The sequence below is a fragment of the Plecotus auritus genome (assembly GCF_963455305.1).
Source record: "Plecotus auritus genome assembly, chromosome: 5".
Lineage (NCBI taxonomy): Eukaryota > Metazoa > Chordata > Mammalia > Chiroptera > Vespertilionidae > Plecotus > Plecotus auritus.
Genome location: NC_137776.1, coordinates 7,195,706 through 7,223,563, shown reverse-complemented (window position 1 = coordinate 7,223,563; position 27,858 = coordinate 7,195,706). Strand labels below are relative to the sequence as shown.

General features: G+C 40.0%; 1 protein-coding gene across 2 annotated transcripts in view; it reads left to right on the top strand.

Moving 5' to 3' along the window:
• The window catches only part of PGAP1 (post-GPI attachment to proteins inositol deacylase 1), a 46,030-nt gene extending 18,802 nt beyond the window's left edge, over positions 1-27,228 (top strand). For both annotated transcript variants that reach the window (XM_080670080.1, XM_080670079.1), the window contains 20 exons: positions 2,216-2,321; positions 3,519-3,574; positions 4,998-5,081; positions 8,009-8,055; positions 8,403-8,454; positions 10,291-10,368; positions 10,966-11,041; positions 12,717-12,790; positions 12,892-12,943; positions 14,393-14,459; positions 14,876-14,984; positions 15,991-16,029; positions 17,754-17,847; positions 19,951-20,041; positions 20,825-21,022; positions 21,873-22,008; positions 23,311-23,361; positions 24,070-24,257; positions 25,475-25,579; positions 26,969-27,228. In XM_080670080.1, the coding sequence (XP_080526206.1) occupies positions 2,216-2,321; positions 3,519-3,574; positions 4,998-5,081; positions 8,009-8,055; positions 8,403-8,454; positions 10,291-10,368; positions 10,966-11,041; positions 12,717-12,790; positions 12,892-12,943; positions 14,393-14,459; positions 14,876-14,984; positions 15,991-16,029; positions 17,754-17,847; positions 19,951-20,041; positions 20,825-21,022; positions 21,873-22,008; positions 23,311-23,361; positions 24,070-24,257; positions 25,475-25,579; positions 26,969-27,107 (1,842 nt within the window). In that variant the 3' untranslated portion in view covers positions 27,108-27,228. The remainder of the gene's footprint in view (positions 1-2,215; positions 2,322-3,518; positions 3,575-4,997; positions 5,082-8,008; positions 8,056-8,402; positions 8,455-10,290; positions 10,369-10,965; positions 11,042-12,716; positions 12,791-12,891; positions 12,944-14,392; positions 14,460-14,875; positions 14,985-15,990; positions 16,030-17,753; positions 17,848-19,950; positions 20,042-20,824; positions 21,023-21,872; positions 22,009-23,310; positions 23,362-24,069; positions 24,258-25,474; positions 25,580-26,968) is intronic.
• The last annotated feature ends 630 nt before the right edge of the window (positions 27,229-27,858 follow it).

The window sequence follows — 27,858 nt, the reverse complement described above, 5'->3', positions numbered from 1 at the left end:
AAATTCCTTAAATCTTCCCCCAGTTCTGCTCCTTTACTGTTTAAATTTTTATATATAGTCTTTTAGCTTTAATTAAGGGAAATACTTATTACTAGCTATTTTGTCATTTTTAGTAATGTATTATAGATCTCAAGATCTATCATATTAGACATTTTTGTTTAACTTTTTTTGAGAAAGCATCTTGAGCTTTCTGATAGGATCCAAAGATCTACAGTTGAATAAATCAAATCTTGTGTTCCATTAAATTCTAAGATGAGAAAACTCTAATGCTAGTGTATAATAAATTATAATTCTGTAAGGATAAGTATATTATAGACACATTTTAAGGGACAAATGAGAAGCTTTTGATAACTAATAATGCTAAGAATCAAAATATTATGAAACGGAGTTCTGTTTCACAAACTCATTATATATAATGGACTGGACTACATGTTAGACAGTAAGATGTTAGGATATGATTGCTAGTCAGGAAGGATGTAATCTAGGAGGAAAAGCAGGCATACAGGGAAACTAGAACTCACACCATAATCATTCCCAAACACAAGGTCCCCAGGATCAGAATTAGTGTCATTTTTGAGGGTCATCTGCAGACACATCGGAGCTGAGAACGTGAGTGGATGGATCTTCTAGAGCAGCCGTGGGCAAACTATGGCCCGCAGGCCGGATCCGTCCCGTTCGGCTGTTCTATCCGGCCCGTGGAGCCGAAAGAGCGGAGGGTTCTCTTGCTCTCCCCTCCGCTCCTTTACTTTGAATTTATATTAGTTCACACAAACACTCCATCCATGCTTTTGTTCCGGCCCTCCGGTCCAGTTTAAGAACCCATTGTGGCCCTCGAGTCAAAAAGTTTGCCCACCCCTGTAGAGAGTGAATAAGGATGGGAGAGATGACTTAACTGAAATTTTGGTTGAAAGACCTGTGGCTTTAATTGATTGCAATCAGATGTGGCTGCTTAAAAAAAAAAAACAAAAAAAAAAAACCACAAAACTAATTTTGTATTAGACTGAATTGATTGAACTATAGCGTTTGCATCAGTGAAGTTAAATTCCACTTTCCTCCACTCTACAATACCGAGAGAATTATATTCTATTTTGTACATCCTATTTTAAGGGGGGGACATTAACAAACTTGAGTTTATCCCGGGAAGGAAGGCAGGCAAAGTGGAGAGGGATCTGAAACAGTTCTGTGCAAAACACTCGATGTTTTTGAAGTTGTTCGATCTATACAAGAATTGTTTTATTGGATGAGGGACATAACAGTCTTTAATTTTTTGAAGGACTGTCCCCCAACCTAATATATCAAAGCAACAAGGAGTCAGTACTTGCTCTACATAGGGCAGGACATTCTCCTGGTAAGAATTGTTACAATTGGAATGTACTCTTTGGGAAAGTACTGAGTTCAAAACGTTAAAGCAAATACTGAGTGCCTTCTGAGGAACTGAACAGACCCGGTTCCTCGCCGTCATTTCTTCATCATCCGGTCACTGTGTGGTTGCTGAGAATATCACTTCCCTGTCGGGGCCTCAGGCCCTAGCTAGAGAATTGAATAGTGGTAGATTCCAGAGGAATTTTATGCCCCAGTACATTTTTTTCAAGGGAGGGGCTGATACAAAGTGGCCGACATTTTATTGTGCTGGGATATTTTAAAACAACAGGCAAGTTCCTGTTGTCTGCTTGCATTTTCGTTTCATGAAACGCATGATATTTTGACGCAGGGGAAGTCAGTAGAACCGAGTGCAGGGGAGTTTCCAAGGAAGAACAGCTCTGTTTTCTCTAGTGACCACTTGACTTCTGTGTTGTGAGATTGGCACTGATCTGCGCTGGGAAACTAGGGGCTTGGATTCACTAGACTGGAGAACCCCTGGCGTTCCCCTCTGGTTCTGTACATGTTAATGTGTTTCGTCCTCCTCTGTTGTTGGAGAGCACTGTTGCATCATGGTTCAAAGCACGGGCTCTGGGGCCAGACGGCCTGTGTGTGAGCTCTGGTCCAAGCTCTCATTGGGAGCGTGACCGTGGGCAGGTTCCAATATTTCTCTGTGCTCTCACTTCCTCACACTTAAAATACAGATAAGAAGGTTATTGTCTCCTAGAGCGCTCACATGTTAAGCACTTAGAACAGGAAGGAACCGTTGGCTCTTAGCTTTGTTACTCGAAGCAAAGTTTCTTTGAATTATCACCAGGATATGAAAGGGTACAGAATGTATCCATGTTCTCTCTAGATAACTCAAAATCCCAAGAAGAAATTGTCGGTTTTGAATCACCACTTTATAAGACACCCAGCAAAACACTTTGAGGAAAAACCAGCAATAATTTCTGACTTAACAGGTTAGTGGTTTTCATATTTTTAAATTTAAGTAGAGTTTTAATTATTATTTTTAGGTAAATTTGTTATTAGCAGACAAAAATCTTTGAAACTGCGATACTTCAGGTATTCCTGTTATATTTTACTAGAGGCCCTGTGCACAAAATTCGTGCACGTGGGGGTGGTGTCCCTCAGCCCAGCCTGCACCCTCTCCAATCTGGGACCCCGCAGTCAGACATCCCTCTCACAATCCAGAACTGCTGGCTCCCGACTGCTTGCCTGCCTGCCTGCCTGATTGCCCCTAACCACTCCCCTGCCAGCCTGATCGACCCCTAACTGCTCCCCTGCCTGCCTGATCACCCCTAACTGCCCTCCCCTGCTGGCCTGGTCACCCCTAACTGCCTTCCCCTGCTGGCCTGGTACCCCCCAACTGCCCCCCCCCCCTGCAGGCCTGGTTCCCCCCAACTGCCCTCCCTTGCAGTCCTGGTCACCCCCCAACTGCCCTCTCTTGCAGGCCTGGTCCCTCCCAACTGCCCTCCCCTGCTGGCCATCTTGTGGTGGCCATCCTGTGTCCACATGGGGGCAGCCATCTTGTGTGTTGGAGTGATGGTCAATTTGCATATTACCTCTTTATTACATAGGATTAATGTCTCTAAGATGGTTTCCTAAGAGGTTGTTAGTTAGGGAAGGGAAAAAGTAGAAAAGCAGTTTATAAGGTGTTGTTGGTAAAAAAAATTTTTGTCCTGAAAATAGCATAACAAGTAGAAAATGTTTAAAGCTAAAGCTCAGTGTCTCTGTTCTCCTGACAATGGCATAACATAAGTGCTCTGCTCAGTTTCTCAGTATCAGTCATTCTTCGACCTTCTTTTGGATTAACAGGCATATCTTTAGCTGGTAAATTTTGCTTTTATATGTAATACCTGTCATACTGTACTTCATTACTTGTCTTGTTTGGGAAATGAAATATTGACTTTCTTCTCTTGATACTTCCTTAGAGTTAAGGACACCAAGTCAATTTAAAGTGCTTTATTTGATGTGAATGCTAGTTAGTAATGAGCACATAGAGACTATCTCACGAGACTTTCTAATTTAAAATATTCAGTCTTCAGGAAACCACTTTTTCAAAAACTGCTGGTTGAGAAATATTTCACCACTATTTAATAAGATAAATTATTTAATATAAAAAGCCAAGCTAAACAAATGAATTTCCTTTCCCTTAGTGACGCCGCTGTGGGTTCCGGTCAAAGTGTCAAAGTGGACCTATGTGGCTTACAATGTAAGTATACCACCCGTGGGTCTTCCTTTACTTAAATAAATTTAGTAGTTATCTTTAACTGTTAACGTCTCTTTAAAAAAGATAACCACAGATCATTTTGCCGCATTAAAACAATTTAAACAATAATTTTTAAGTAAGTATCTAGTTGGTGTTCAGTTTTTCAATTTTATAACAAATTTTTAAATTACTTTTACTTTTAATTTGTTTAAATCCGGATACAACAAGGTCCACATAATATTTGTTGATATATCTCTTATTCTTTTAATCTCTAATACTTACTTAACCACCTTTTTTCCCTTGCAGTTTATTTGTTGAAAAAAGCAAGTCATTTGTCCTATGAAGTTTCACAGTCTTGATTAACTGATTGCATTGCTATCGTGTCATTCAACATGTTCTTTTGCCTTCTCTTTTTCTGGGACATAGTAGTTGGGTCTAGATGCTCGATCAGATTCAGGTGTTTGTTTTTGCGGCTACTAGTATTGAGGAATACTAGTATTTTTTTTTTTTTAAGGAACTGACTTTTTTTTATATTAGCAGCTACTAGTATTGAGGAATAATGCCTATTGTCAGTTCATTTAGGGGATGCAAAAATATACTCTAATTTGATTACTTCTTCTTTATTAATTGGAACACTACATAGAAAAACTCATCTAGTAAAGTTATCAAAAATGGAACAAATCATAAAGGAAAAATACGTTAATTGCTTAGACCTTTGGATCTTAATATTTACTGGTTTTCAGAATAGTGAGTTGGTTCACAGACAGTGACTGAAAGAGGTTTTGAGTTTTTTCCTCCCTAATATTGTTATGAACTCATGTATTTAAGCATATATGTCTTTCTATCTAAACTAAAATATTAAAATTGTTCTATCTTTGACCAGTGTAGCCATTTCAAGTTAGGCTCCAGAATCTTCCATATAGCTGCTCTTTAGCTGTCGTTGATAGTTTTCTCACTCTCTATCTAGTATGAGAAGACATTGCAGTCCGTTTTGTATATTCCCCGCCCCAGACCTTGAATTAGCTTTTTTCTCTAAGGAAGTCTCCCAGTATTTGGGAAATGGCACCTGAAATCCATAATCAGGGCAATAGCAATACTTACGGCTGGTGGGTTAGCATTTCTAGGCCTTTCCGTGGACAGAGCTAAGAAAGGTATTTTAGCTTCATCATAAGGCCAAAACCAAACCAAAACAGAGCACATGCATTCATACCGATACTTTCAAGACAGAGTTCAGGACTACAGAGTTTATACCTGATCTCTCTATCTCACATCTGTCTCTTCTTCTTCCCACTCCTAGGGTACTGGTCTTCAACACTACCAGGAATAACAGAATAATTACTGATCACCTTAGCTGGAGTTTTGAAGGATGAAATTATCCATTTTTATGACCATTTTATTGTGTTTTTCCTCTTTTTTTTTTTTTCAGGAATCTGATAAAATATATTTTACATTTCCTCTTGCAAATCATAGAAAAATCTACACTCATGCCTATTGTCAGAGCACCATGCTGGTAAGATGATTGGTACATTGTGTGTAAATTTAAAAGGCTAACGGCTCACTTTTTAAATTCAGCAAATATCTAGTAGATCTCTGCCTTAGCTATGCACTAGGACTGAATCTAATTCGTTGAAAAATATTTGTCTGGAGAAGAGCTTTTTTTATTGAAAAGTATTCCTCCAAATGTTTCTGTAGCTGATAATATACCAGGATCTACTACATCACTGAGTTGGTAGATGCTGATATAGAATAAAGCCTTTAGACAAGATGGTTTTACTTTTTAAGTTGATTTATTTGAATCAGAATCTGAAGTCCATACATTGGATTTGATTCATGGATCTTAAGACTCTTTTGTAACAGCCCCCTTTTCTTTCCATTTGTTTATTCAAGAAAGGCTATGTGCCCTAACTGGTTTGGCTCAGTGGATAGAGCGTCGGCCTGCGGACTCAAGGGTCCCAGGTTCGATTCCGGTCAAGGGCATGTACCTTGGTTGTGGGCACATCCCCAGTAGGGGGTGTGCAGGAGGCAGCTGATCGATGTTTCTCTCTCATAGATGTTTCTAACTCTCTCTGCCTCTCCCTTCCTCTCTGTAAAAAAATCCTCTCTGTAAAAAAATAAATAAATAAAAGAGAGGCGATGTGCTCTATAAATTCCCTACATTGTGGGTTTAGCCGATTGTGTTCTTGTGGTATCTTTTAACACGTATTTCCATCCCTCCGGTTTTTTGTAAACTGGTAGTTAGATCTGGAATCTCGGTTAGACTCCGATTAATTGTGTTTGGTAAAAACATTTTACAAGTAGAACTGGGCACTTCCCTCATCAGGAGGCATATCCCGGCTGGCTGCCCCACCTTTCGTGGCAGACAGACGTATCAGGGACTTAGGTGGTATCAGTGTGATCTGTCCATCGTGACATTCCCAAACAATCTTTCACCTAATGATTCTAGCAGCCCCTGAGGGCTGTAGACAGATTTTTTTTTTTAAAGAACTATACATTGTATGATCTCGTGGCATTTTCTTTTCTTTCTTCTTCCTGGAATTAGCAATTCCTGAGTGACTTTTCCTAAGATTATTAATACCGTTTTTGTAATTAGTTAGGGATGTTTACTAGATGACCTGAAATTGTTCTCTTGACACTTTCTAGGCTACATAAAAATGCTGTTTTAGGGTGGGCTTGATAATATTTATTCAATTCAGAATTCCCTGCCCACTGAATGAAATGAGTGGTGGTGGGATATTGGCAATCTTCATAATAAGGGCTATCTTTGAGGACACGCTCCCTTATTAGCTGCAAAAACCCAGGATGAAAGTGGGCTGGCTATTGAGAGGCTTCTAGATGTTCTCTGTCTAGGCTGTGCAGGTCTGTTTTGTTGCCTTGCTTTAGAAGGGCACATTAGGGTTCTGCGAAGTGTAGGCAGCTGATACGGAAGTCCCACAGGCATTTTGGCAGTCGTGGAGGGCAGGAAAACACCATATGGTTTTTTGTTTGTTTCCTTTCAGCTTTCTTTTCTGTATTCTTGGAAAAACGTCTTAAAATTTCATTTGTTTCATGAGAGCAAAGACCATGTCTGCCTGGTTTATCCTTTTCCTCAAGGGCACAATTCCTGGGCCCTAGAATGGACTTTATAAATTATAAGTATTAGTTTAAGGAGAGGATTGATTTTTTCATTGTCCTACGTGTAGACGAAGGAAGAATTTGTGTGGCCGTCTGAGCAGCGTTTCTCATTATCTTATGCTCTGGTAGGATTTCAGTAGTTGGGTCATCGCAGTAGACTTGAAGCGCTGCTCTTACTACTTCCTTAGAAGTTGGAGTGATCTTAGGTCAGAATTCTCCTAAATGACTGAAGCTAAACCCATACTAGAGTTAAAAAATCACAGCCAGCCCTGCAGTATTTCCGTGCTGCACTGACTAAACAGTAACTGGCTTCAGCCTTGGGTTGTGTTTCAATCCCAACACATTCTCAGCTGCGTAGACGTTACCTGTTGGGTAGTCAAATACAAACTCAGATGATCAACTGAGGGCTATACTTAGATTAATTGTTATTTTTTAATTAACTTGGCTCTGGATTTTTTTATTTTTTTTGTATAAAAAGTCCACGTCCAGTTGTTCATTTTTTCGTTTTTCTGAAAATGTAGGAAGCTTACTGTGTAACTACATAATTAAACTATGAACATTGCCAAAGTCAAGGTGTTGGTTCAACCATTAGAAATGCTTGCCCAGGCCCGTGTGACTCGATTGATTGAGCATCATCCCGTGTACCAAAAGGTCTCTGGTTCAGTTCCCCAGTCAGGGCACATGCCTGGGTTTGGGCTCCATCCCCCCAGTAGGGGGCATGCAGGAGGCAGCTAATCCGTGCTCATGTCGATGTTTCTCTCCCGTTTCCTTCCTCTCTCTCTAAAATAAATAAAAACATATTTTTCTAAAAATTAGAAATGCTTAGGTGATGTGCTGTGGAGAGGTGCCCATTGGGTTACTCTTTCTCACATTGCTACTCCAGGTGACTTGCTTCCCTATCTTGTTGACTGTAGACTTCTTTGCCTACCCTTGACCTATTGGACTTTTAGATCCGTGGTCGGCAAACCGCGGCTCGCGAGCCACATGCGGCTCTTTGGCCCCTTGAGTGTGGCTCTTCCACAAAATACCACGGCCTGGGCGAGTCTATTTTGAAGAAGTGGCGTTAGAAGAAGTTTAAGTTTAAAAAATGTGGCTCTCCAAAGAAATTTCAATCATTGTCCTGTTGATATTTGGCTCTGCTGACTAATGAGTTTGCCGACCACTGTTTAGACCAGCTCGGATACATTCCTAAATAATAAGTAGCTATTTTATATTTTTGTTGTGCCCTTGGCCCTGTCAGGCAACAGTAAAACATTGAAGATGTCTGTTTTGCATAATTGTTTTCCACATCATTTAGTGTGCTTTGCTTGTGTCATTTATCAACAGGATACAAATAGTTGGATTTTTGGCTGCATAAACAGCACTTCTATGTGGTAAGTTTTTTGAATCTATGGCCTTCCATCGTTCATTTTTCTCAACATAAACACACTCACAGATTACACTTTCAGAATAGCTTTAAACATTTTTAAGCTCATTTTAGTTCTGTATACTAAATTAAAGTATTGGTTTTAAAGTGAAAAAGGAAATTAGCATAGCAGTAAGTTTTGTAAACATTGAAATAGTTGGCTGCTAGCAAGACAGTTTTTTGGTTCCAAAAGGGTGAGAACGTTTTAGACTTCATGTCATTAGAACTCTCTCTGGTAGCTCTGTGGGTGATTTCTTTGTCTTCTGATGCTTAATATGTGTGTCCTTTAATTATATTTGCCTGTTTATTCCATAGCCAGCAAGGGGTTGACTTATCATGGAAAGCTGAACTGTTGCCAACAATTAAGGTAAGTTGTGGCTTTAGGTGAAAAAAATACTTGAGCCTATAGGCATTTTAGAATACGATATTTTATTAATCCATCTAGGTATTTCATAAAGTTAAGATTTGTTCATCTGCATTTTAGAAATATTTTCCCTAGAAACGGAGAAATTTAATGGAGAAGAATGTATTTTTTTAGTTTTCAGAGGTAAAAACGATTAAGTTAATAATGCTCTAAATAAAATGAAATGTATGTGTTATTGCATCATACCAAGAGCTGGGTAAATTTTTAAAATTCGATTTGAAGGTAGGTTCAAGGCCCTTTCATTTATATTATACCAGAGTCCTGATGCATGAAATTCATGCACGGGGGCGGAAGGGTAGGGGAGGGGTTCCTCAGCCCGGCGTGCACCCTCTCGCAATCTGGGACCCCCTTGCTCCTAACCACCCGCCTGCTCACTCCTTACCGCTTGGCTTGCTGCTCCTTAGTGCTGCCGCAGAGGCAAGAGAGGCTCCCGCCACCACTGCTGCGCTCACCAGCCGTGAGCCCAGCTTCCGCGTTGAGCGTCCGCCCCCTGGTGGTCAGTGTGCATCATAGCGACTGGTCGTTCTGGTTGTTCGGATCGTTCTGGTTGTTCGGTCGTTCTGGTTGTTCCTATCGTTCTGGTTGTTCGGTCGTTCTGCCATTGCAGTCGCTGGGCTTTTATACAGAGAGATAAGATAGATGTCTGTTGCAGAAACATTGCTGTACATTGAGGAGAAGCCCGGGAGTTTGTTTAACACGCTCTCCCGAGGGAATCTCACTGGCTTCTTAGACGGCCACTCACAGACAGCTCTCCAGCCTCAGAACCTCTCGGGGCCGCCCACATAGCTGCCCTGCTGTGCCGTGGAGAAAGTTATCTGCAGCAATGTCTCAGCGCATGCCAACTGCAGCAACAGGTCACTGCCCCGCCTCTGCATGTACTTCCAGGGAAAAAAGTGGCTTTCACAACTATTTGGTGACTTGGCTTTTCAATAATAGATGCGTCTCCTAGCTATTTATTCCTCAAAGTATGGATAACAGGGGTGGGCAAACTTTTTTGACTCGAGGGCCACAATGGGTTCTTAAACTGGACCGGAGGGCCGGAACAAAAGCATGGATGGAGTGTTTGTGTGAACTAATATAAATTCAAAGTAAAGGAGTGGAGGGGAGAGCAAGAGAACCAGATAGAACAGCCGGATCCGGCCCGCGGCTGATATAGGATATGGTCTTAATTTTGAGAAGAGAGGGTTAGTTGGTGAGGTACCTTATTAGTCTTGCTTTGCTGTGTCTTCATGCCATTTTACTGAATAATCAGGGGATGATGTTCATATATGTCATTAGCCAGCAACTCTTTACTGCTTGGGCTTGATCAGAATCATTTGAGATTAGGTTCCAAACTCTTCCATCATATTTAGCATCCATTCATTCATCAACTGTTGAGCCTCTGTCATATGCTACCAAAATAAATGCAGAGATAATGCTGTAACATTGTTTGAAACAAATAGACAAATTATAAAAGGAAAGAGCATCTGGAAATAATTACGTAAAATATTTAAATTTAGTGTTAAATGTCATTTGTTTTACAGGAAGGGACAGATACAGTTCAAGAGATGCAGGACTGTTTTGGTAGTCCATATTCACATAATTATTAGGAGTTTGTCTTTCAGCAGGATTATTGACCTGAAAATATAAACATGGGTACCTTATGAAGTATTGAATATAAAGCTTGAAATCTGTTTTTTTATAACGTGTTAAATAAGAAATAGTGTTTGTAATTTATTTTTCTTTTAAAGTGCTTTAAGCTCTATATAAATCAGCTTTGTGCTTCCACCTTTTTTTCAGTCTCTGACGTTAAGACTTCAAGACTATCCGTCTTTGTCTCATCTTGTTGTTTATGTACCATCTATCCATGGAAGTAAGGTAACGAATGGATTAAAGTCATCATCAGAATGTTTTGGGGCCACTCCTGATAAATATTTGTTCCTTTTTGATGAATTCTTTAGCATAGGGCTTGTCTAAATGCCAGTTTAGTGATCCACCTAAGACTGGTAGGACCAGTCTAACTTGAACTAAGCAGAATAAACCCAAGTCTCTTTATTCCAAGTGGGAACATCAGTCTTTCAAAATCTATTCATTATTGAGACCATTTTATATGCAAGAGTCTATGCCAGGAATTATATAGGAAGCACACAAACGAGGAAGAACCTGACCCCATTCTTAAAAATATACTTGGGTAGGGGAAGAGAAATATATTTGGAAACAGGGGGCAGAGTAAGAATAAAAGAGGTACTCAAAAATACACTAATAATTTTTATTAAATTAAGCTTGCTCATCAAATTTTCTTAGTTTAGCATCTCTCTTTGAGAAATGCTTGCCATTTTAGTGTAGCCAGAGTTAGGGTGTGGCACATCATACCTTCCCCAAAGCTGACGACTTTTATTTTCCACTCAAACATCGAGATGTTTTACTAAAATTTGTTGTTATTTTTTTCCTAATAGATCAATGTTTCTATTTCAGTTTGTTGTAGATTGTGAATTCTTTAAAAGAGAGACAAGATCCATACAGCTTCCTGTAACCCATCTTTTTTCCTTCGGTAAGTATTTTGATTTTGGAAATCTTAAGACTTGCTTTTCTTTTTAACAGTGCTGATTTCTTTCGCACGGCTGTTTCAATAAAGCAGAACCATGTAAAAGAGTATTATTGTGTATTTCAAGTGTAGTCCTAGACTTAGCATGTGATGTGTTCAATCGTTTGACTCTTATTTAATACTGGGCCAGCCATCATCTTCTGAGAAGGAACTTTAAAATAAATGTATCCGTGATCACATGGGTTTGTGTGTGTATGTGTGTGTGTTCTCGGGTGAATTTATACTCAGTATTGGCCCTTTTTTCAAAAGGTTTATTATAAGGTGTAAATTTCTGCCTGCCCTGTGACAGTTTCAGGATTTCTCTAAATACATGTAATGTTTGCATTTTATTATGAAGTAATTTTAGACTTCCAGAAAGCGTAGAGTTCCTGTGTACCCGTCACTCATCTTTCTGTGATGTTGGCCTCGTAAACAAAGCAGTTGTCACAGCTCAGCAGTTGGCGTTAGCGTCTTGCTGCTCCCCAAGCCGCCGGCTGTCTCTGGTTTTCGTGGGCTTGTCCACCTTTGTTCTTCCCCAGGTGCACACGTTGCTTTGGGTTTTTATGGCTCTTCCCTCTCCTCCAATCTTCCCATAGTTCCTCAGCCTTTCCTTGTCTTTATTAATTTTGACACCTTTGAAGAGCCCTGGTCAGTTGTTTTGTAGAATAGTCCTTGATTTGGATTTGTCTAAAGCTTTCCTGTTAGTTGGTGTTACGCATTTTTGGCAAGAATATCACAGAAGTGATAAGTACTTCTCCATGGATCATATCGGAGGACACGTTTTATCACTCACTGTGTCTGATCACCGGTGCTGTTAACCTTGGCCACTTGGTTAAGGTGGTGTCTGCCAGGTTTTTCTACTGTGAAGTTACTGTAATTAATAAATATTTTGGGGGAGATACTTTGTGAGTAACCTGTTTTTTTTTTCTTCAAAATAACCCCCTAATATTAGCATCCATTAGTTCACCTAGTCTGAAGCAATTATCACTGACACTCTATATTTACTAGAATTCTTCCTAAGAGAAAGTTGTCCCTTCTTCCTGATTTATTTATTCATTTAATTTTTATGTATGTCAGTAGTGGACCCATGCATATTTATTTTATTCATTGGGTTATAATCCAATACTATTTTTACTTTCTTGTTTGTTTAAGTTTTTCTGGCTTTGGATAGTGGAAACTCTATTTTGGTTGGCTCTTAGGCCATTCATGAAAAGAATCTATTCTACTTGATAGAGGAAACTTCCTGTAAGATTTTTATCCCTCCTCTACCTTTTTTTTTGGTAGAAAAACACTGAGAACAGTACAGAAATGGCAACTCGATCACTTAGCTCATTAAAGATTGCAAGTTTATGAAATGAGATCTACCAAGAAAGCATACCATATCGACACTGGAGATATGTATTTGGTTTTTTTAAAGCACATACATGTGATTGAAAGGCATTGTAAATGTTTTGTTTTATCCAGGGTTTTTTGAAGGAGGATTGGATTTTTAGGAGTTCATGCCTTCATGTCAGAAGTCAGAACCTATAAGCTCTTTTTTTAATATTAAAAATCTGTTGGCATAATTTTAATGTTGTTTAAGCAATTTGTACTTTGGTTATTCTTTGGTATTCTAAGCAATTCGGTACTTTTAATTTAACAGGATTATCTTCAAGGAAAGTGAAATTAAACACAAGCGGCCTATTCTATAATATAGAGCTTCTGAACTTCGGACAGGTGATAATCCCTCGTATAAAGGAGGATTTGATTTTACTTTACTGTTTAGTTAAACAAACAAGTAAACTTCTGCTTTTGTTTTTGTGGTCAAACTCTACTAGATATACCAAGCTTTTCAAGTCAACGTAGACAGCAAGTGCTCAGGAGGCAAAGGTAAGTGTGTTTTGCAATAAGATATAAAGGTATTGTCATTTGAAGAATCAGCAGGTTTTCATTTGAATTTTCTATATTTATGTGAAGTAAAATTTAATGTAATAATAGAAAAGCTGTTTATATTTCCAACGGATTTAACAGAAACCCTTTCTTCACACATTGCGACCAGTAGTTTTATTGGTAGCTTTACCCAGTGGCCAGATAAGTTTCTATTGAACGAGTACAAAAAACGTTTCACATAAATGTTAAAGGCACGCTTTAAAATTAAATACCCATTGCATTTTGAAGTTATTTATTACATGTTCTTACAAGCTAATACCTTTTTAAAGTGTGATACTTTGTAAAACACTGTGTAATATGAAGCGAGAATTCTTGTGATCCGTCCACAATGTGTTAATAGTAAGCATCTGTTTTAGTTTTAACACCCACTTTTTAAAAAATATGTTTTTACTGATTTCAGAGAGAGGGAAAGGAAGAGGGAAACACTGATCAACTGCCTCCTGCACGTACCACAACGGGGGGTTGGGGATCGAGCCCGAAATCTGGGCATTGCCCTGACTGGGAATCAAATCGGTGACCTTTTGGTACACAGGACAATACTCAACCAACTGAGCCACACCAGCCCAGGCTTAAATATCCACATTTTAAAAATACTGCCTAGCTTGCTGTTTTATTATAATAGTAATTCAGATTAGCTGCGTAATGTTTTTCCAGTTTCTTAGTCCTTCCCGTATGCTCTAATACCTTTTATAAGTCTAATATAATAAAACACTAGTGACCCAGTGCACGGATTCATGCACATTGAAAGGATATTAATTAGAAGGTGGCCAGCGGGGTGGGACTGGGCGAGGCAGGCTGAACATGCCCTGGAGCCAACCTCCCGCGGCCCCTCCCTGGCTGGCCGCACCTGGGGTGGCACTGTGGCTCAGAGGGTGTGTACAGAGTGAGTTGGGTCCCTCCATCAGGTGGGGTCCCTCAGCCTGGCCTGCGGGGATCAGGCCAAAACTGCTCCCCGACATCTCCCGAGGGGTCCCAGATTGCGAGAGGGCAGTTCTCAGGTGATGCACCCCGGAATCGGGCTCCCTCCTCTCTGGTTCCAGGGTGCGTCACCCGAGAACTGCCGCTGCCAAGTCACCACAGTTCAGCAGCTCCTACGTTGAGCGTCTGCCCCCTGGTGGTCAGTGAGCATCATAGCTACCAGTCAGAGCCTCTGCCCCCTGGTGGTCATTGTGGGTCATAGCTACCAGTCAGTCACTTAGCCTTTTATATATATATAGATTATTATTTAATCATTCTCCATAATTTTCTATTATGTGATGTAACTCTTTACTGGTTTCTTATGAACTACTGTAATTATAACTACTATAATTAGTTAGGTATTATAGTAGTTTATATAACATTTGGTGTGACATAAGGTTAGTAATACATGTTTTCATTTTGTTTTCACAGAAGAAATAACTAGTATCTATAAATTTCACATTCCCTGGTCTTATGAAGATTCGCTAACCATTGCACAGTAAGTATATGAAAGAATTTACCTTAAACTTTTGTTTTTTGATCATGCACATTCTACTAAGTTTATTTAAATCAGAGTGGAATCATTAAAGTGCCTCTTAGTAAAATGTAGGTCTCCGTAATGTAGCATTGTGCCCATAAGTTAATATAATGTGTAGTATTCTTACTTAACTGATACAGAATGTAAACCTCAATTGCTTGAAACATGAACCCTTTCCCACCCTCTCCCCGACTCCTCTGCCCCCGAGGGAGCATTCAGACACCTGTGACATGCCGGGAGTGTCCCTCCCTAACCATGCGTCTCACACCCAGCGTCCTCTCCATTACCACGCTGTGCTGGGCCGAGGACTGGCTTAGCCGTTGTTATTTAATAGCATTCTGTATTTGAGAAAATTGATAATTGAAGTTACTTTTCAGGGTCCCATCGTCAACAGAAATTTCTCTGAAACTCCACGTTGCCCAGCCAGACAATGACAGCCACGTAGCATTGTTAAAGATGTACACGTCGTCCGACTGTCAGTATGAGGTAAGCTGCATGTTGGCTTTGCTTCTAAGATTTAGTTACAGAATAAACGGCAGATGTATTTTATCGCAGCTTCAGATCCATGGTGATGCAGAAGGCAGTAAGCACTGGAAGTAGACATTCATAAAAAATAAATAGATATGTATATTACTTTAAATATTCTCCGTTTTACCTGTTAGCACCACCTCAGTATTTTCTTAGCTGGACCACTGAAAGTATGCCTCTTAGTAAGTAAGAGAAAATAAAATTAAAGTTGCGACTGAAGCTTAACCTTTTCAATTTGGGAGCAAAAGTCCTTTGTAAATTGAAGAACATCCTGAAAGCAGCTGTGGTGTTTCAGTCACTAAGCAGCATGATGCACATTGGTTCCTAGCTCTTGGATAAGCTTAGGACCTCCTTTGCTTTTCACTAACTATATTGGTTTCTGTTAGTCATTAATCCGTGCAATTTAGTGCTGTTGTGTAGATTTCCTTGGGCTGAGGGAAGGGAAATAGAGCTCCAGGGTAACATGTTATTAACCTACGGGTTCATGAACCAAAAGAGTCCCTCCCTGTATCAGAACAGGCCAGGTTCTAAGGACTCCAGACGGACGTGGCTGAAGTAGCCATTTGTGGTGACATCACAGGTTTCTAGTTTATGTGAAATATCTTGCTTCCACTGAACTGCACTCAGTCATTTAATAAATTCCTTTAGCTTGCCTGATCGAGTAATTGATATTCTAATTAGTTAAGTACTTTAGTTAGTAAAGGGTTACTATGTATACCGTGGCATTTATTTAGTTGTCAAAGAATTAGAATATGGGAAAATATTTTACTGAACAGTAAAATTGCCCTTGATACAAATTAAATGGTGGTGGTTCAGAGGATTCTTTTGAGATCTTGAGTGCCTTTAGGTTTATTACCATAAAAAAAAGTTAATTTTTATTTAATAAAATGCTCAATTTAATAAAACGTGACCCGGAGAAGCTTTAGGGAAAATAACATTTTTCTTAATGATTTTTTTAAACTAGGTGACGATTAAGACTTCCTTTCCACAAATACTCGGACAGGTAAGAGAGACCCCTGTTTGATTATTGATTGTCTTGTGAATAGGAACTATAAGGCAGGGGTTGCAAACTTCTGGAAAGGGCCAGAGGATAAATGCTCAGCAGACCACCCCTGGCCTCTGGCTGCGGCCAGCACCACTGAAGCTGCTGCTGCCGCTTCCTCCTTTCCTCTCTTCCTCCCACCTTAATGGAACCTACACTCCGTTGTCGGCACTCGGGCCACACTGGCCGCCCTGGCTGTAAGGGCGCTTTCCTGTTTGAGACTTCCTAGAAATGAGGGCTGATTCCTGGTTCTCACACAAATTCATGTCCTTGGCTCAGTGGACGTCATACTAAGATTTCGTGTTGCTCGTACATTATAATTCGTAGCCTAATAAAATCTGTAGACTCCGTCATATAAATGAACATTTTCAAAGAACTTTTCATTTTGTGCATGCTCAGTTTGTAAAAGGTGAAAAGTAAATTATATTCAGTAAACATGTTGAAAAATACTAAATTTATTTGGAGAGTGTCTTTCTATAATTCATAGGTAAATAGTGTTACAAAAATAATTTATCAAGTAGCAGAACTGCTATATTATGATTCAACATCCTAACTTGCAGAATTGTACAATAGATAATACTGATTTGTCAGAGAAGTTATATAATTTTAAAATTCATTAACATTTTTATTGTGCCTTTTATTACTTTCACTTTATTTTTTATGTTTTGCCATCCTGGCATAGCAGAATATTTTTAATTTAAATCACTTAATCCTATAATGATAATAAAACTTACAAGTCGAAATTAAATTAGAAACTTTTTTACTAGTATATGCAATATCTCACTTGATCCTCACAACAACCTAATGAGAACTAGATTGTAAGTATTGTTAAATCTGTGAACATTAGAAAATTACAAGTTAAGTGTAAAAAGTTTGTGCTACATTAGGAAGAGAAGATTAAATGTTAGTACAAGTTGGAAAATAGCATCATGGAGAGTTGTAATAAGCAAAATGTTAAGGGATCAATTATTAAGAAAATTTATCTCTTGGAATCCATGCTATCATATGTTTAGTATGCTCAAAAGGCATGTTCCTGTGCCTGGAGGTATGGGCTGAGGATAAAACATACTCCATTCCCATGTCATTCTGGTGCCTCATAATTTAGGGTAGTGACAAAGAAAAGTCTGTGAGTTCAGTGCTCTGTAGCCGAGCATCACTACGTGAGAAGGACAGACCAGCCGTGGCCGGTGAGGCGCCGTTGGTTGGGTGTTGTCCTGAATACGGAAAGGTTGCCGGTTCAGTTCTTGGTCACTTGCTTGTGTTATGTTTTTAATTGTGCAAGTTACTCGCGCTCCCTGTGCCTCAGATTCGTCTGTAAAATCGGGATAAGAACCACCTCAGGGTTTGCGGGAGGAGAGCTTGAAATAATGCATACAAGATGCTGAGTACCGTGCCTGAAATAAATGCTCAACAAACGTGCCTTATAAAGAAGTGTGTGCTTATGACTCAGTTATGTATTTTCCTTATCATGCCTCTGATGAGAAACTCAGATACCACGTTTCTAGTGTACTATATGTTTTTAACATTTATTTTACGTAGAGTTTGATACCCATTACTGGAGACACCTTCGTGGCCACGTCACGAGAGAGATCAAGTGCAGAACGACATTTTTATTTCGTGTGAAAGTACACTTACTGTGCTGGCGGACGACTTAGAAGTTGTTCATGGATTTGCCTGTTTCCTAGGTCGTTCGATTTCACGGTGGAGCTCTTCCTGCTTACGTTGTGTCGAGCATCCTTCTTGCTTACGGAGGACAGTTATACTCCCTTTTCTCAGCCGGTAAGAATCTTATCCTTCCTCCCCCCTCCCTCTCCCCTCTCTCCTCCTTCACCCCCCTCCTCCCTCCCTCTGTGCTTCATTACAACTTTTTCATCTTTCATGTGGCTAAGGAAGAAAATCCATTTCTTGATACTTTATAATTTCTCTCATGTTTACAGGGATTTGAGATCCTCTAAGTTTTCAGATACCCAGGAAATGTCTTACCTGTTTTCTCCATCGTATACCCTTGTGCCTGCGAGTCCTTCCCTCTGTTCCGAGGACCTCTCCATTTGTAGAGGCTTATCGGCAGGGATCTTGTTCTCCATTCTGTTCCTGGTACTTAGCATAGTGCCGGGCGCATAGTAGGCATTCAGTGTAATGTTGGAGCTGTATCAACTCTTACTTGGGTGCTGGCACATTGAATGGAATAATTGAGAGTGTAATGTTTCAAAGGTACCAGTACGTGCAGGTAACAGAACATGATAAAGTGCCAGATGAGCAACAGAGCCACCTGATACGGTGGGTGCCGGGGCCAGGGAGAGAGCAGACGAGCGAGCTTAGGAAGGACAGCATGACGGCAGCGGCAGGCTGCGGACAGGAACGCTGGGTCTCCGCCGGGAACAGGCGGGGAAGCAAACACACTAACCTTGTTTCCACCCCTTCTCCTGTCTGCCAGCGCCTCTCATTCACTGAACCTGCGTGGAAGCCAGTCCATGAAAGGCAGCTTCCCAGCGTTCAGAGCCAAGTGGAGCGGAGACTGGACCTGGGGAGGCAAATGTAGAATAAATATATAGTGCATTGGACAGGCCTCCACAGCGAGCAGCCATGAGGATGGTTTCCCAGGAGACTCACCTTCGCAAGGTCCTTACACACTTGTGTTTGGACAGTAATCAAGGGAGGCAAGCGAGAGGAAAAGAAGACAGGGCCAAAATACATAGGAGCAGTCAGAGATCTCCCTGGTTTCCATATGCCAAGGCCTTCCGCAGGGACTCGTCCCCTTTAACGTGGCCTGGTACAGTTTCCAGTCTGCCTCTAAGTGTTTGTTTGAACCTGGTTTAGTTACATTCCAGGGAGAAAGCAGCAACATTCGCTGCGCTCCGCCCAGTCCAGTCTTTCAGTTAAGAGGTTATTTTGGGAATATGACATCACCATACTTGAATGTAAATATTTTTAGAAAGTTTGAAAGCGATGTCTCATCCTTCTGAGTTTTAAGTGACTTGATAGTTGATTCTCAGACATACTCTAGAGCAGGGGTGGGCAAACTTTTTGACTCGAGGGCCACAATGGGTTCTTAAACTGGACCGGAGGGCCGGAACAAAAGCATAGATGGAGTGTTTGTGTGAACTAATATAAATTCAAAGTAAAGGAGCGGAGGGGAGAGCAAGAGAACCCTCCGCTCTTTCGGCTCCGCGGGCCGGATAGAACAGCTGAACGGGCCGGATCCGGCCCACGGGCCGTAGTTTGCCCACGGCTGCTCTAGAGAGTTCATAGAGACCCCAAAGATATATACATATATATATACTGAGTGGCCAGATTATTATGATCTCTGAACGCGTAATAATATGGCCACTCAGAGTGCGTGTGTATATATTAGAGGCCCGATGCATGAATTCGTGCATGGGTGGGGTCCGGCCAGCCTGGCCATGGGGAGGGGACATGGGCAGTTGTCCGGCCTGCCTGCTGGTCAAACTCCTGGTCTAGGGGACAATTTGCATATTAGCCTTTTATTATATAGGATATACACTGAGTGGCCAGATTACTACGCGTTCAGAGATCATCACAATCTGGCCACTCAGTGTATATATGTTAATCTAGAGGATTTATGTATGGGATTATGTCTCAAACCAATTACAGAAGTAATTCTGAACCAAGAATGTTTATCAAAAATTATCGTGGGCCGTGCTCACTAGAATGACTGTAAATAGAAAAAGAGATGATTTCAGTGGTAATGAGGCGTGGAGAATCGGGGCGTTCCTGCACTGCGGGTGGGAATGGGAAAGGGTGTGTGCAGACCTGGCCTCTCAGCCACACAGTGTGTGCTCCTACCGACAGTGCGGGAGATAGCGTGTCCCACCTGTAATTGCCATGAATGCTTCACTACCTGTAATGTCTTCAAATCCTCAGGTCATTGCTTAGAATATGCTACTATGTTGGATAAAGAAGCCAAACCGTACAAAGTTGATCCTTTTGTAATTATGATTAAGTTTCTGTTGGGGTAAGTTTTATGACCTGTGGTAATGCTCTTAATTTTGTATTGTATATGAAACATGATGTTTGTTTCCATAGTGGATTATACCTTTTCATACAAATATGGCGATTGACTTGTTCTGGTAAATGGGATTTTTCTCTTAGACAAAGGCCTGATAAGTGTATCAACATTTACTTTAATAGTATAATCATTGAACATGTGTGTGTGTGTGTGTGTGTGTGTGTGTGTATGTATATATATATATATAAATTTAGACTTAAATACACCAGGCCTGTAACATTTGTGGAGGGATGAATATGATCTTTGAATAGCCCAGATCATGAGTAAACCATTGTAGGCTACTGATGAGATGGGGCCAGATTACTTTTTCTTACTTCCCATACAAAGTACATTGTAGATCTCTCTACCCTACTTAACATCCTGCTCTTAATTTATATAAATTTGGTTTTTGCTTAAGAACCATTGCTTAGATCTTTTTTCTTCTGTCATTAAAACCAGCTATTGGCTTTCTAACATTAAAAAAACACACACACCACTGATGATTTCATTACAAGGAGCAGTAAGAGCAGTAATGCTGCACTGAGACTCATGGCTCAGAGAAAGAGCAGCAGACTCACTGGGAAGATAAATGACTTCAAGTGTGTTTTCGTGTAATGACAAATCCAGTATCATGGCAATGTGGGGACTCTAGGGGATGGTCACACACCTCCCCTGTTGGATCCTTGAATGTCATTGATGATGTTTATTTTCACTTCTCGCTCTTACGTGTCTGTTTTCTTTGGTCCACAGGTATACGTGGTTTAAGGAAATATGGGATGTCTTCCTGTTGCCAGAGTTAGATGTCATCGTCCTGACCAGTCAGAGCATGTGTTTCCCCCTGGTCTCCTTGATTCTCTTCCTCTTTGGAACGTGCACCGCCTACTGGGGTGGCCTGCTCTCGTCCGCGGCCGTCAGGCTCCTGTCCTCGCTGTGGCTCGCCTTGAAGAGGTAAAGAGGGAACAGGGAAAGCTTTCTCGCTGCTCCTAATGAAGAAGAAAACTGTTCTCTGACGAGGAACCTTAACGTTAACCTGCTTCCATTAGCCTGTCCTTTCTCAGGAAGAGGTTATAACGAGCACAGTGTGGGTTCGGGTTGAAAGTTGTGTCATTGTCAGAGATAACTTTATCTTTGCAAGTTACACACTACATTTGCGTTGTACCTTATTGCTTGAGTTAGTAAAAAATGTTAGGCAGATGGCACACGTGTTTTTAAACTTCGCTGTTAAAACTCTCTCTAAGGAGGCAGTAATGCCTGCTCACTTTCAGTCAGCCCTGGGGGCAGCAGACTCCATCGATAGATTGGGCTCCGGTGAGATGAGGTGTGTAAGAGCTCCCACAGCGTTGCCTGTGGCTTTATTGTAGGCCCACCGACGTGATGTGAAAGGACAGGTAGGCTTTTCTGATAAACCACTGGCCTGGTTTCCTCTGCCACGCCCCTCACCAAACATGTCCCGTGACTCGCTGCCGCCGAGGGCACTGCGGGGTGATGCTGCTTTCTCCACCTGTCCAGATCCGAAACGTGTGGCACGGGGCCTGTAATTATTGATTACCGTTAGCAACGTTTTCTTCTTCCTCAGTACAAAGGTCGGCCATACCGAATCTAAACGGAAGAGGAGCTGTCACGGTAGATGACAGAATGTGCAATCAAACATGTGTCCCCCCTGCCTGTATTAAAAGAGAGCTTACTCTGAACCTTATGGCACGTGCATGTTAAGCAGGGAAGCCTGGCGGAGGACGGTCCTGGCTGCTGCGTGTGTGTGATTGTGTAAATAACTGAGGAGGTTTCCTTGTCTTCCCAGGCCCTCCGAACTTCCTAAAGACATCAAGATGCTCTCGCCAGACTTGCCCCTGTTGACCACTGTCTTGATCATAATTAGTTGGGCGACGTGTGGGGCATTTGCCATACTTCTCACTTACCTTTACTACGTGTTTAAGGTACAGCAGACCCGTAACGGCCAAGTGGCTGGGCCTGGTATCAGGCAGCCGTACGCTTTCCTGTGTGTGTTGTTAACAAACACTCCTAATTGCCACTGCAGTAATTTTCAGTTGCGTAACTGGTTGAAGTGTAAAGGTTTTTAACATCTTTGGTACTTAAAATATATAGTTAACTGTAAAACTGAAATTATTAGTCTGAGTTGAGTTAGTTAAAAAAATGCGGGGGGGGGAGAAGATGTGATCTGTTTCAAACTGCTTCCTGCTCTTGCAAGTAATGTTAACTTGTACAAAACATTTCACTAGAGCAGTTTTTATTCACACCCCCCTCTCAACAGGGGCTATACACAAAACAAAACGTTAGGTCAGTAGGATCCAGCTTTCAGTCATGCTGAAATCTTGCATAATGTTACATATGTTGCTGAAGAATCAGAGGACGATGATAAAAATAATTTGGCTGATAATTCTACTGGGACGTAACACTTTCAGGAAAGCTGATAGCTTTGCAGGAAAATATACACTGCATACTCTTCACGTTAGTCTTATGTAGAGATGGTTGACTCCAGAATAGATAATATTTTTTTTCTTTTTGTAAACAAAGGTTCATTTGCATCTGCTTTTAACACTAATTCATGCAAATACATGCACATTATAGATTATTTTCATCAGAAAAAACTATTTAGAACTACTCTGACTTATAAATATAATATTTTGAGTTTTTAATTGAATATTTTAAACAACTAACCCAGTACACAAAACTTTCTCAAATACTTACTAGTAAGTATGGGAGAGGACAGTGAAGGGAAAAGGGGACATATATAATACTTTCAACAATAAAGAATTTTAAAAATTACTTAAGCAAATCTAGTAAATTAAACTTACAAACATTATCAGATTCTTAGAAACATTGCACCACCAAATATAATTGAGTTCAGATTTTCAAAGATTTGCAATATATAAAACATGTTACACTTTATAGTATACTGAATATAATCAGATGTTTTATTCACAAGACACTTTAAGTTGCTGCAGCAAGGCATTTAAACAGAGACTTCTGAGTCTAAGAGGTATAACAATATATCCTGGCCCCAACATACTCTGAAAGTTTGTATTATTTTGTTTGTTTTTTAATCCATGGTAGCAAGCATGTGTAGTTATTATTTATCTTTTCTGAAAGAATACTTTTAAATTTAAATGTTTAAGTGAATTTTTAATCGTTTAGATTTTTTAAAATTTTAGATTACAGTGCTTCTCAATTTTGATATAAACAGAAAGCAAAATTAAATGATCATTTCTTTTTCCTAGATTGTTCATCTGCAAGCCAGTGTAACAAATTTTAAAAATAGCCAAACTGTGGTAAGTTTTATTTTCAAAACTCTACATCACTTTAATATGGGGGACATATATAAGAACATGGGAAATTTTTAAAGATTAGGTTGTTTTTTTTAATATTGGGATTTCACACTGTTTAAATGATTTTATAAATTTAAGTAATTTTATAAAAAGTGAACCTAATGGCCCGACTGGTGTGGCTCAGTGGTTGAGCATTGACCTATGAATCAGGAGGTCACGGTTCTATTCCTGGTCAGGGCACATGCCCAGGTTGCAAGCTCCATCCCCACTGGGGGACATGCAGGAGGCAGCCAATCAATGATTCTCTCATCGTTGATGTTTCTATCTCTCTCTCCCTCTCCCTTCCTCTCAGAAATCAATAAAAATATTTTTTTAAAAAGTGAACCTAATGAATATTAAAATAGAGTTGCATTCTCTAAGTTTAATTTAATTTGTCAGTATCATTTTTGTTATTACAAACTATATTTTAAATTTTATTTTAAGTAATTACTTAGAAAATATATTCTCAACAGTGGAAATGGCAAGTCGAAGGAATAAAAGTTTGATCACTGATAACCTCTTTACAACGAGGTGATTTCAGTATTTTCTATCCATTTGGTGATAGACAGATGCATTTATTTATTTAGCTACTGAGTCTTTGAATCTGATTCTACATAAAGTAAGCTTAAATTTTACGTAACGTCTTGATGTTTTTACCTGATTGCTCTACAGAATCCGAAACACTCTCGAAGGAGTGACAAGAGATGCAATCAGCACAAGGAGGCGGCGGCTCAGCCGCCTCGCCTGTCGGCCAGCGAGGCCGAGGACAGCCTGCGCATGCACATCACCGTGGCCACCCTGCTGGCCTGGGTCGTGCTGCTCTGCGTGCCCTCGCTCGTCTACTGGTTCAAGAACTTGCGGTGTGTGCTGCTCACTGACCTTCGCGGACGGGCTCAAACACAAATGGCCCTCAGGGGCAGGAGGCTGTCAGCCCCTGGAACTTATTTTCAGTACAGTCACATTTCCCCCTTTCCGTGAGAATATAGACTTTGGGGAGATAAACTTCCCCAAACCCTGTCCCCCAGAGAGGAAATGGTCACCGTTCACCTTCTTAGATCTAGGCATGCGAAAACGTGCTTCACTTGGTTGGTTGCCTTAAGGTACTCAGACTGCTAGTGCTCCATGTATTTTTCAACCCAGGGTCAGTTTCACGTTTTCTTAAATTTGGGGGGAAGAAAAATCCTTCCATTTAAAAATACTAGAAATAATGAAAGAAGTGTGTATTTCTCTAACATGGCCCAAACATTGAACTAAAATAAATGATCAGCTGTCTTACTAATGAAAACCATCATTTGCTTTGCTACCTTGATAAGTGTCCTAGGTCAATAAGAATTTGAAATGTCCTCTAAGATATTTCTAGGACATTTAGTTATTGATAAATTGTTTCAGAAAAATAGGCTACCTATCTAATCATTGAACCTCTACTCAATATAGTTTTCAGAAATTATATAAAACTTTTAGATTATCTAAATACTGGAAATACTGTTTTTTTAATTGATAGAAACAAAATAAGTGTGATAAGTTAAATCACAGGTTACCAGATGTTAACCTCCTTCCTTTGTACTTACTTTTAGTCAAAGATCAGATTTTTGTTCACATAGTTGGGGAGAGTTATTGAAGGAGCACAAATTTATGATTCTGAAAGGCTACAGACATTTCACTGTCAATAAATGAGAGATGAGAATTTGAATTTTAAAAAGATAAGGAACAATTACTTTATATAAACCTTTATTTCATCTTTCTTTCTAAGCAGCCTTAATAAATTTTCAGTAATTTGTTTTATAAAATTTTTATATGAACTTTCAGGCATATACTTATAAAAAGGAAGTGCATTCATAATGAATATTTTTATTTCCTGTAGTAGTTTCTGAACATAATTCTCCATATAAAATTTGGGTATAAAGATGACCTAGAGAAAAAAATTATTTATCAAAGATTTCATGAGCTGCTTAGAGCTCTCTTGTGCCTCTATTACTGGAATGTTTTGAAATATTTTGAAGTTGATTGACTCTGATCCTGTGAGATGCTCAGGTGTGCCTTGTTGATTTATGTTTTTTTTTTTTTCTCTTTGATATAGGTATTACTTTAAACTTAATCCTGATCCATGTAAACCTTTGGCATTTATCCTTATTCCAACTATGGCAATTCTTGGAAATACTTACAATGTTTCAATAAAATCAAGGTATGATTGTTTAATTTTTCTTTTTCTCCCATCTACTCCTGGCTTCATCACCCTTTCTTTGATAAAGTGTGGAGCATGCTCTTCCTAATATGTTGACTATTTCTATAGGGAAAACTACAATAGTAATTATGGTATAAATGCAAATATAGTTTATATGAAAGTATATTATATTTGTTTTCTTAATTATGGGTTTTACTTATTACGATATAATAATGTTTTTTCTTTAAAAAGTTAACCCTTAAGGATAAGATGTCTAAGATTTGTTTCCAAAAAATATGGGAGTGGAAGTGGATAGTAATATAGGTAAAGTAACTTTGGCCATGACTTGATAATTGTTGAAACTGGATACATGAGGTTCATTGTACCATTAGTCTACTTGTGTCTGTTTATGTTTAAAACTCTGTAGTAAAACTTGACTTTTCATTGGCTGGTTGTTTGTGCTCAGAGCCTTTTCTGTTGATCCTGGCAGATATTCTAGAATCAGGCGGGCCTGGGGTTTAGTCTTGGCTCTGCTATCGAATAGCTCTGTATCCTTAGGCAAGTTTCTTAACCCCTCTTACTCCTCAGTTTCTCTGTTTGCAAAATTAAAGGTCTTTCCTGATAGAACAGACACTGCTTGTCCAGATGCTTCCCTGACTCATGATGGGGTTCCGTCGTGATAAGCCAGCTTAGCACAAATTGAGAAAACCGTCAGCGGAAAATGCACTTAATACTACAACCAGAGAATATTGGGGGTGGAGGGGACTATGGCTCCCTGCTGATGCCCAGCATCACCAGAGGGCTTTTTACCACCTCCTGCCAGTCAGGAAGAGATCAGAATTCGAATTATAATTTCTGTTGAATGCATATTGCTTTCGCACCATCGACAAATCAAAAAATTATAACCCTAACCATCGTAAGTCAGGGACTAGCAGTATTTTCCTTTTAAAAATATTTATGTCTTGTCTTATATGCTCCTCTTACGAATTGAGGATGGTTCCTTTTTTATTTGGTGGGGTTTTGTTTTTGGTTTTTTTGCTATTTTAAGTAGGGTTAAATAGTTCAGTAGCTGAGTCTTAGTATAAATATTATTGATTATTGTTGTTAGGATAGATTTCTAGAGGTAGAATCGCTGAATGAAAGTCCAGCTAGTATTTTTCTTTTGTTAAAAGAAAAAAAATGAAACAAAACTATAGTTACTTACTTTATGGAAATATTTTTTCTTTTTTCTAACCACAATACGGCTTGGATGGATCATTTTTTAAATTATGGACAGTTGAGTTCATTACGTGAAAAACGGCTTAATCTAAAATCACTGAGAACGCTTGCTCAAAACTGCATCCAGGACCAGCACGCTTGGTGTTTGCTCGGCGTGTGCTTTATGTGATGTGTGTTTCTCTCTCTTCACAGTAAGTTGTTGAAGACTGCCTCCCAGTTCCCGCTTCCTCTGGCTATCGGTGTCATTGCTTTTGGGTCCACACACGTGTACAGGGTCCCCTGCTTCGTCTTCATCCCTCTCGCACTCCACGCCTTGTGCAACTTTATGTGAGGGAGGACGAAGGCAGCAATAAGTCTGACCTTTGCCTTTGGGCCCCGCGGTCAGAGGGACCGCGCAGATCCGTCGACGTGGACAAGACCCTTTGGAGAAGACGCGTCTATTTTCACAACGTTGAAGATGGGAGATTAGTTTTGTAATGCCTGCGGAGCGTCGCGGAAGCATGGTTTTGTTCTGTGGTGTGGCATCTGTGCACTAGCCGTTGGTTTTTAATTAGTAAAAGGACAGGGTGGACACGGTCTGTGGGGCCTGTCTGCTCATCAGCTAGTCCGACTGGCCACGCGGGTCGGGATCGTCCGCTAAACACTCAGAAAAGGTGACGCTTCTGCTCATTTTATCCAACTTCCTTCTGAGCAGTGGGTTACTTTGTGTTTGCCACAGTGCGCTATGGTGAAAGAAATCTTAAAAGATGGATGAAATCCACAGCTGTGTGGTTTCTCAAAAATGAAGTGGCCACAACTAATTCTCAGCAGCTACGGCGAACAGCGTAGATCTTTTTTTCTTACATCTGTGGAAATACACCTTTTTATTCTAAGGAGGCACGTTTTCTTAGAGACCAATGCAACACTGATGGATGGAAACATAATTCAAACTCAAAACGTAATGAGATTTTCTCGTGACGTTTCAAAATGCAGATCTTAGTTTTATTCTTGGTGAATATGAGGCCGCGATAGCAGGTCCGTGTTCAATCTATACCACTTGATTGACCAGTTTAGCCGTTGACCATGGTTGCCAAAAGTGCCTC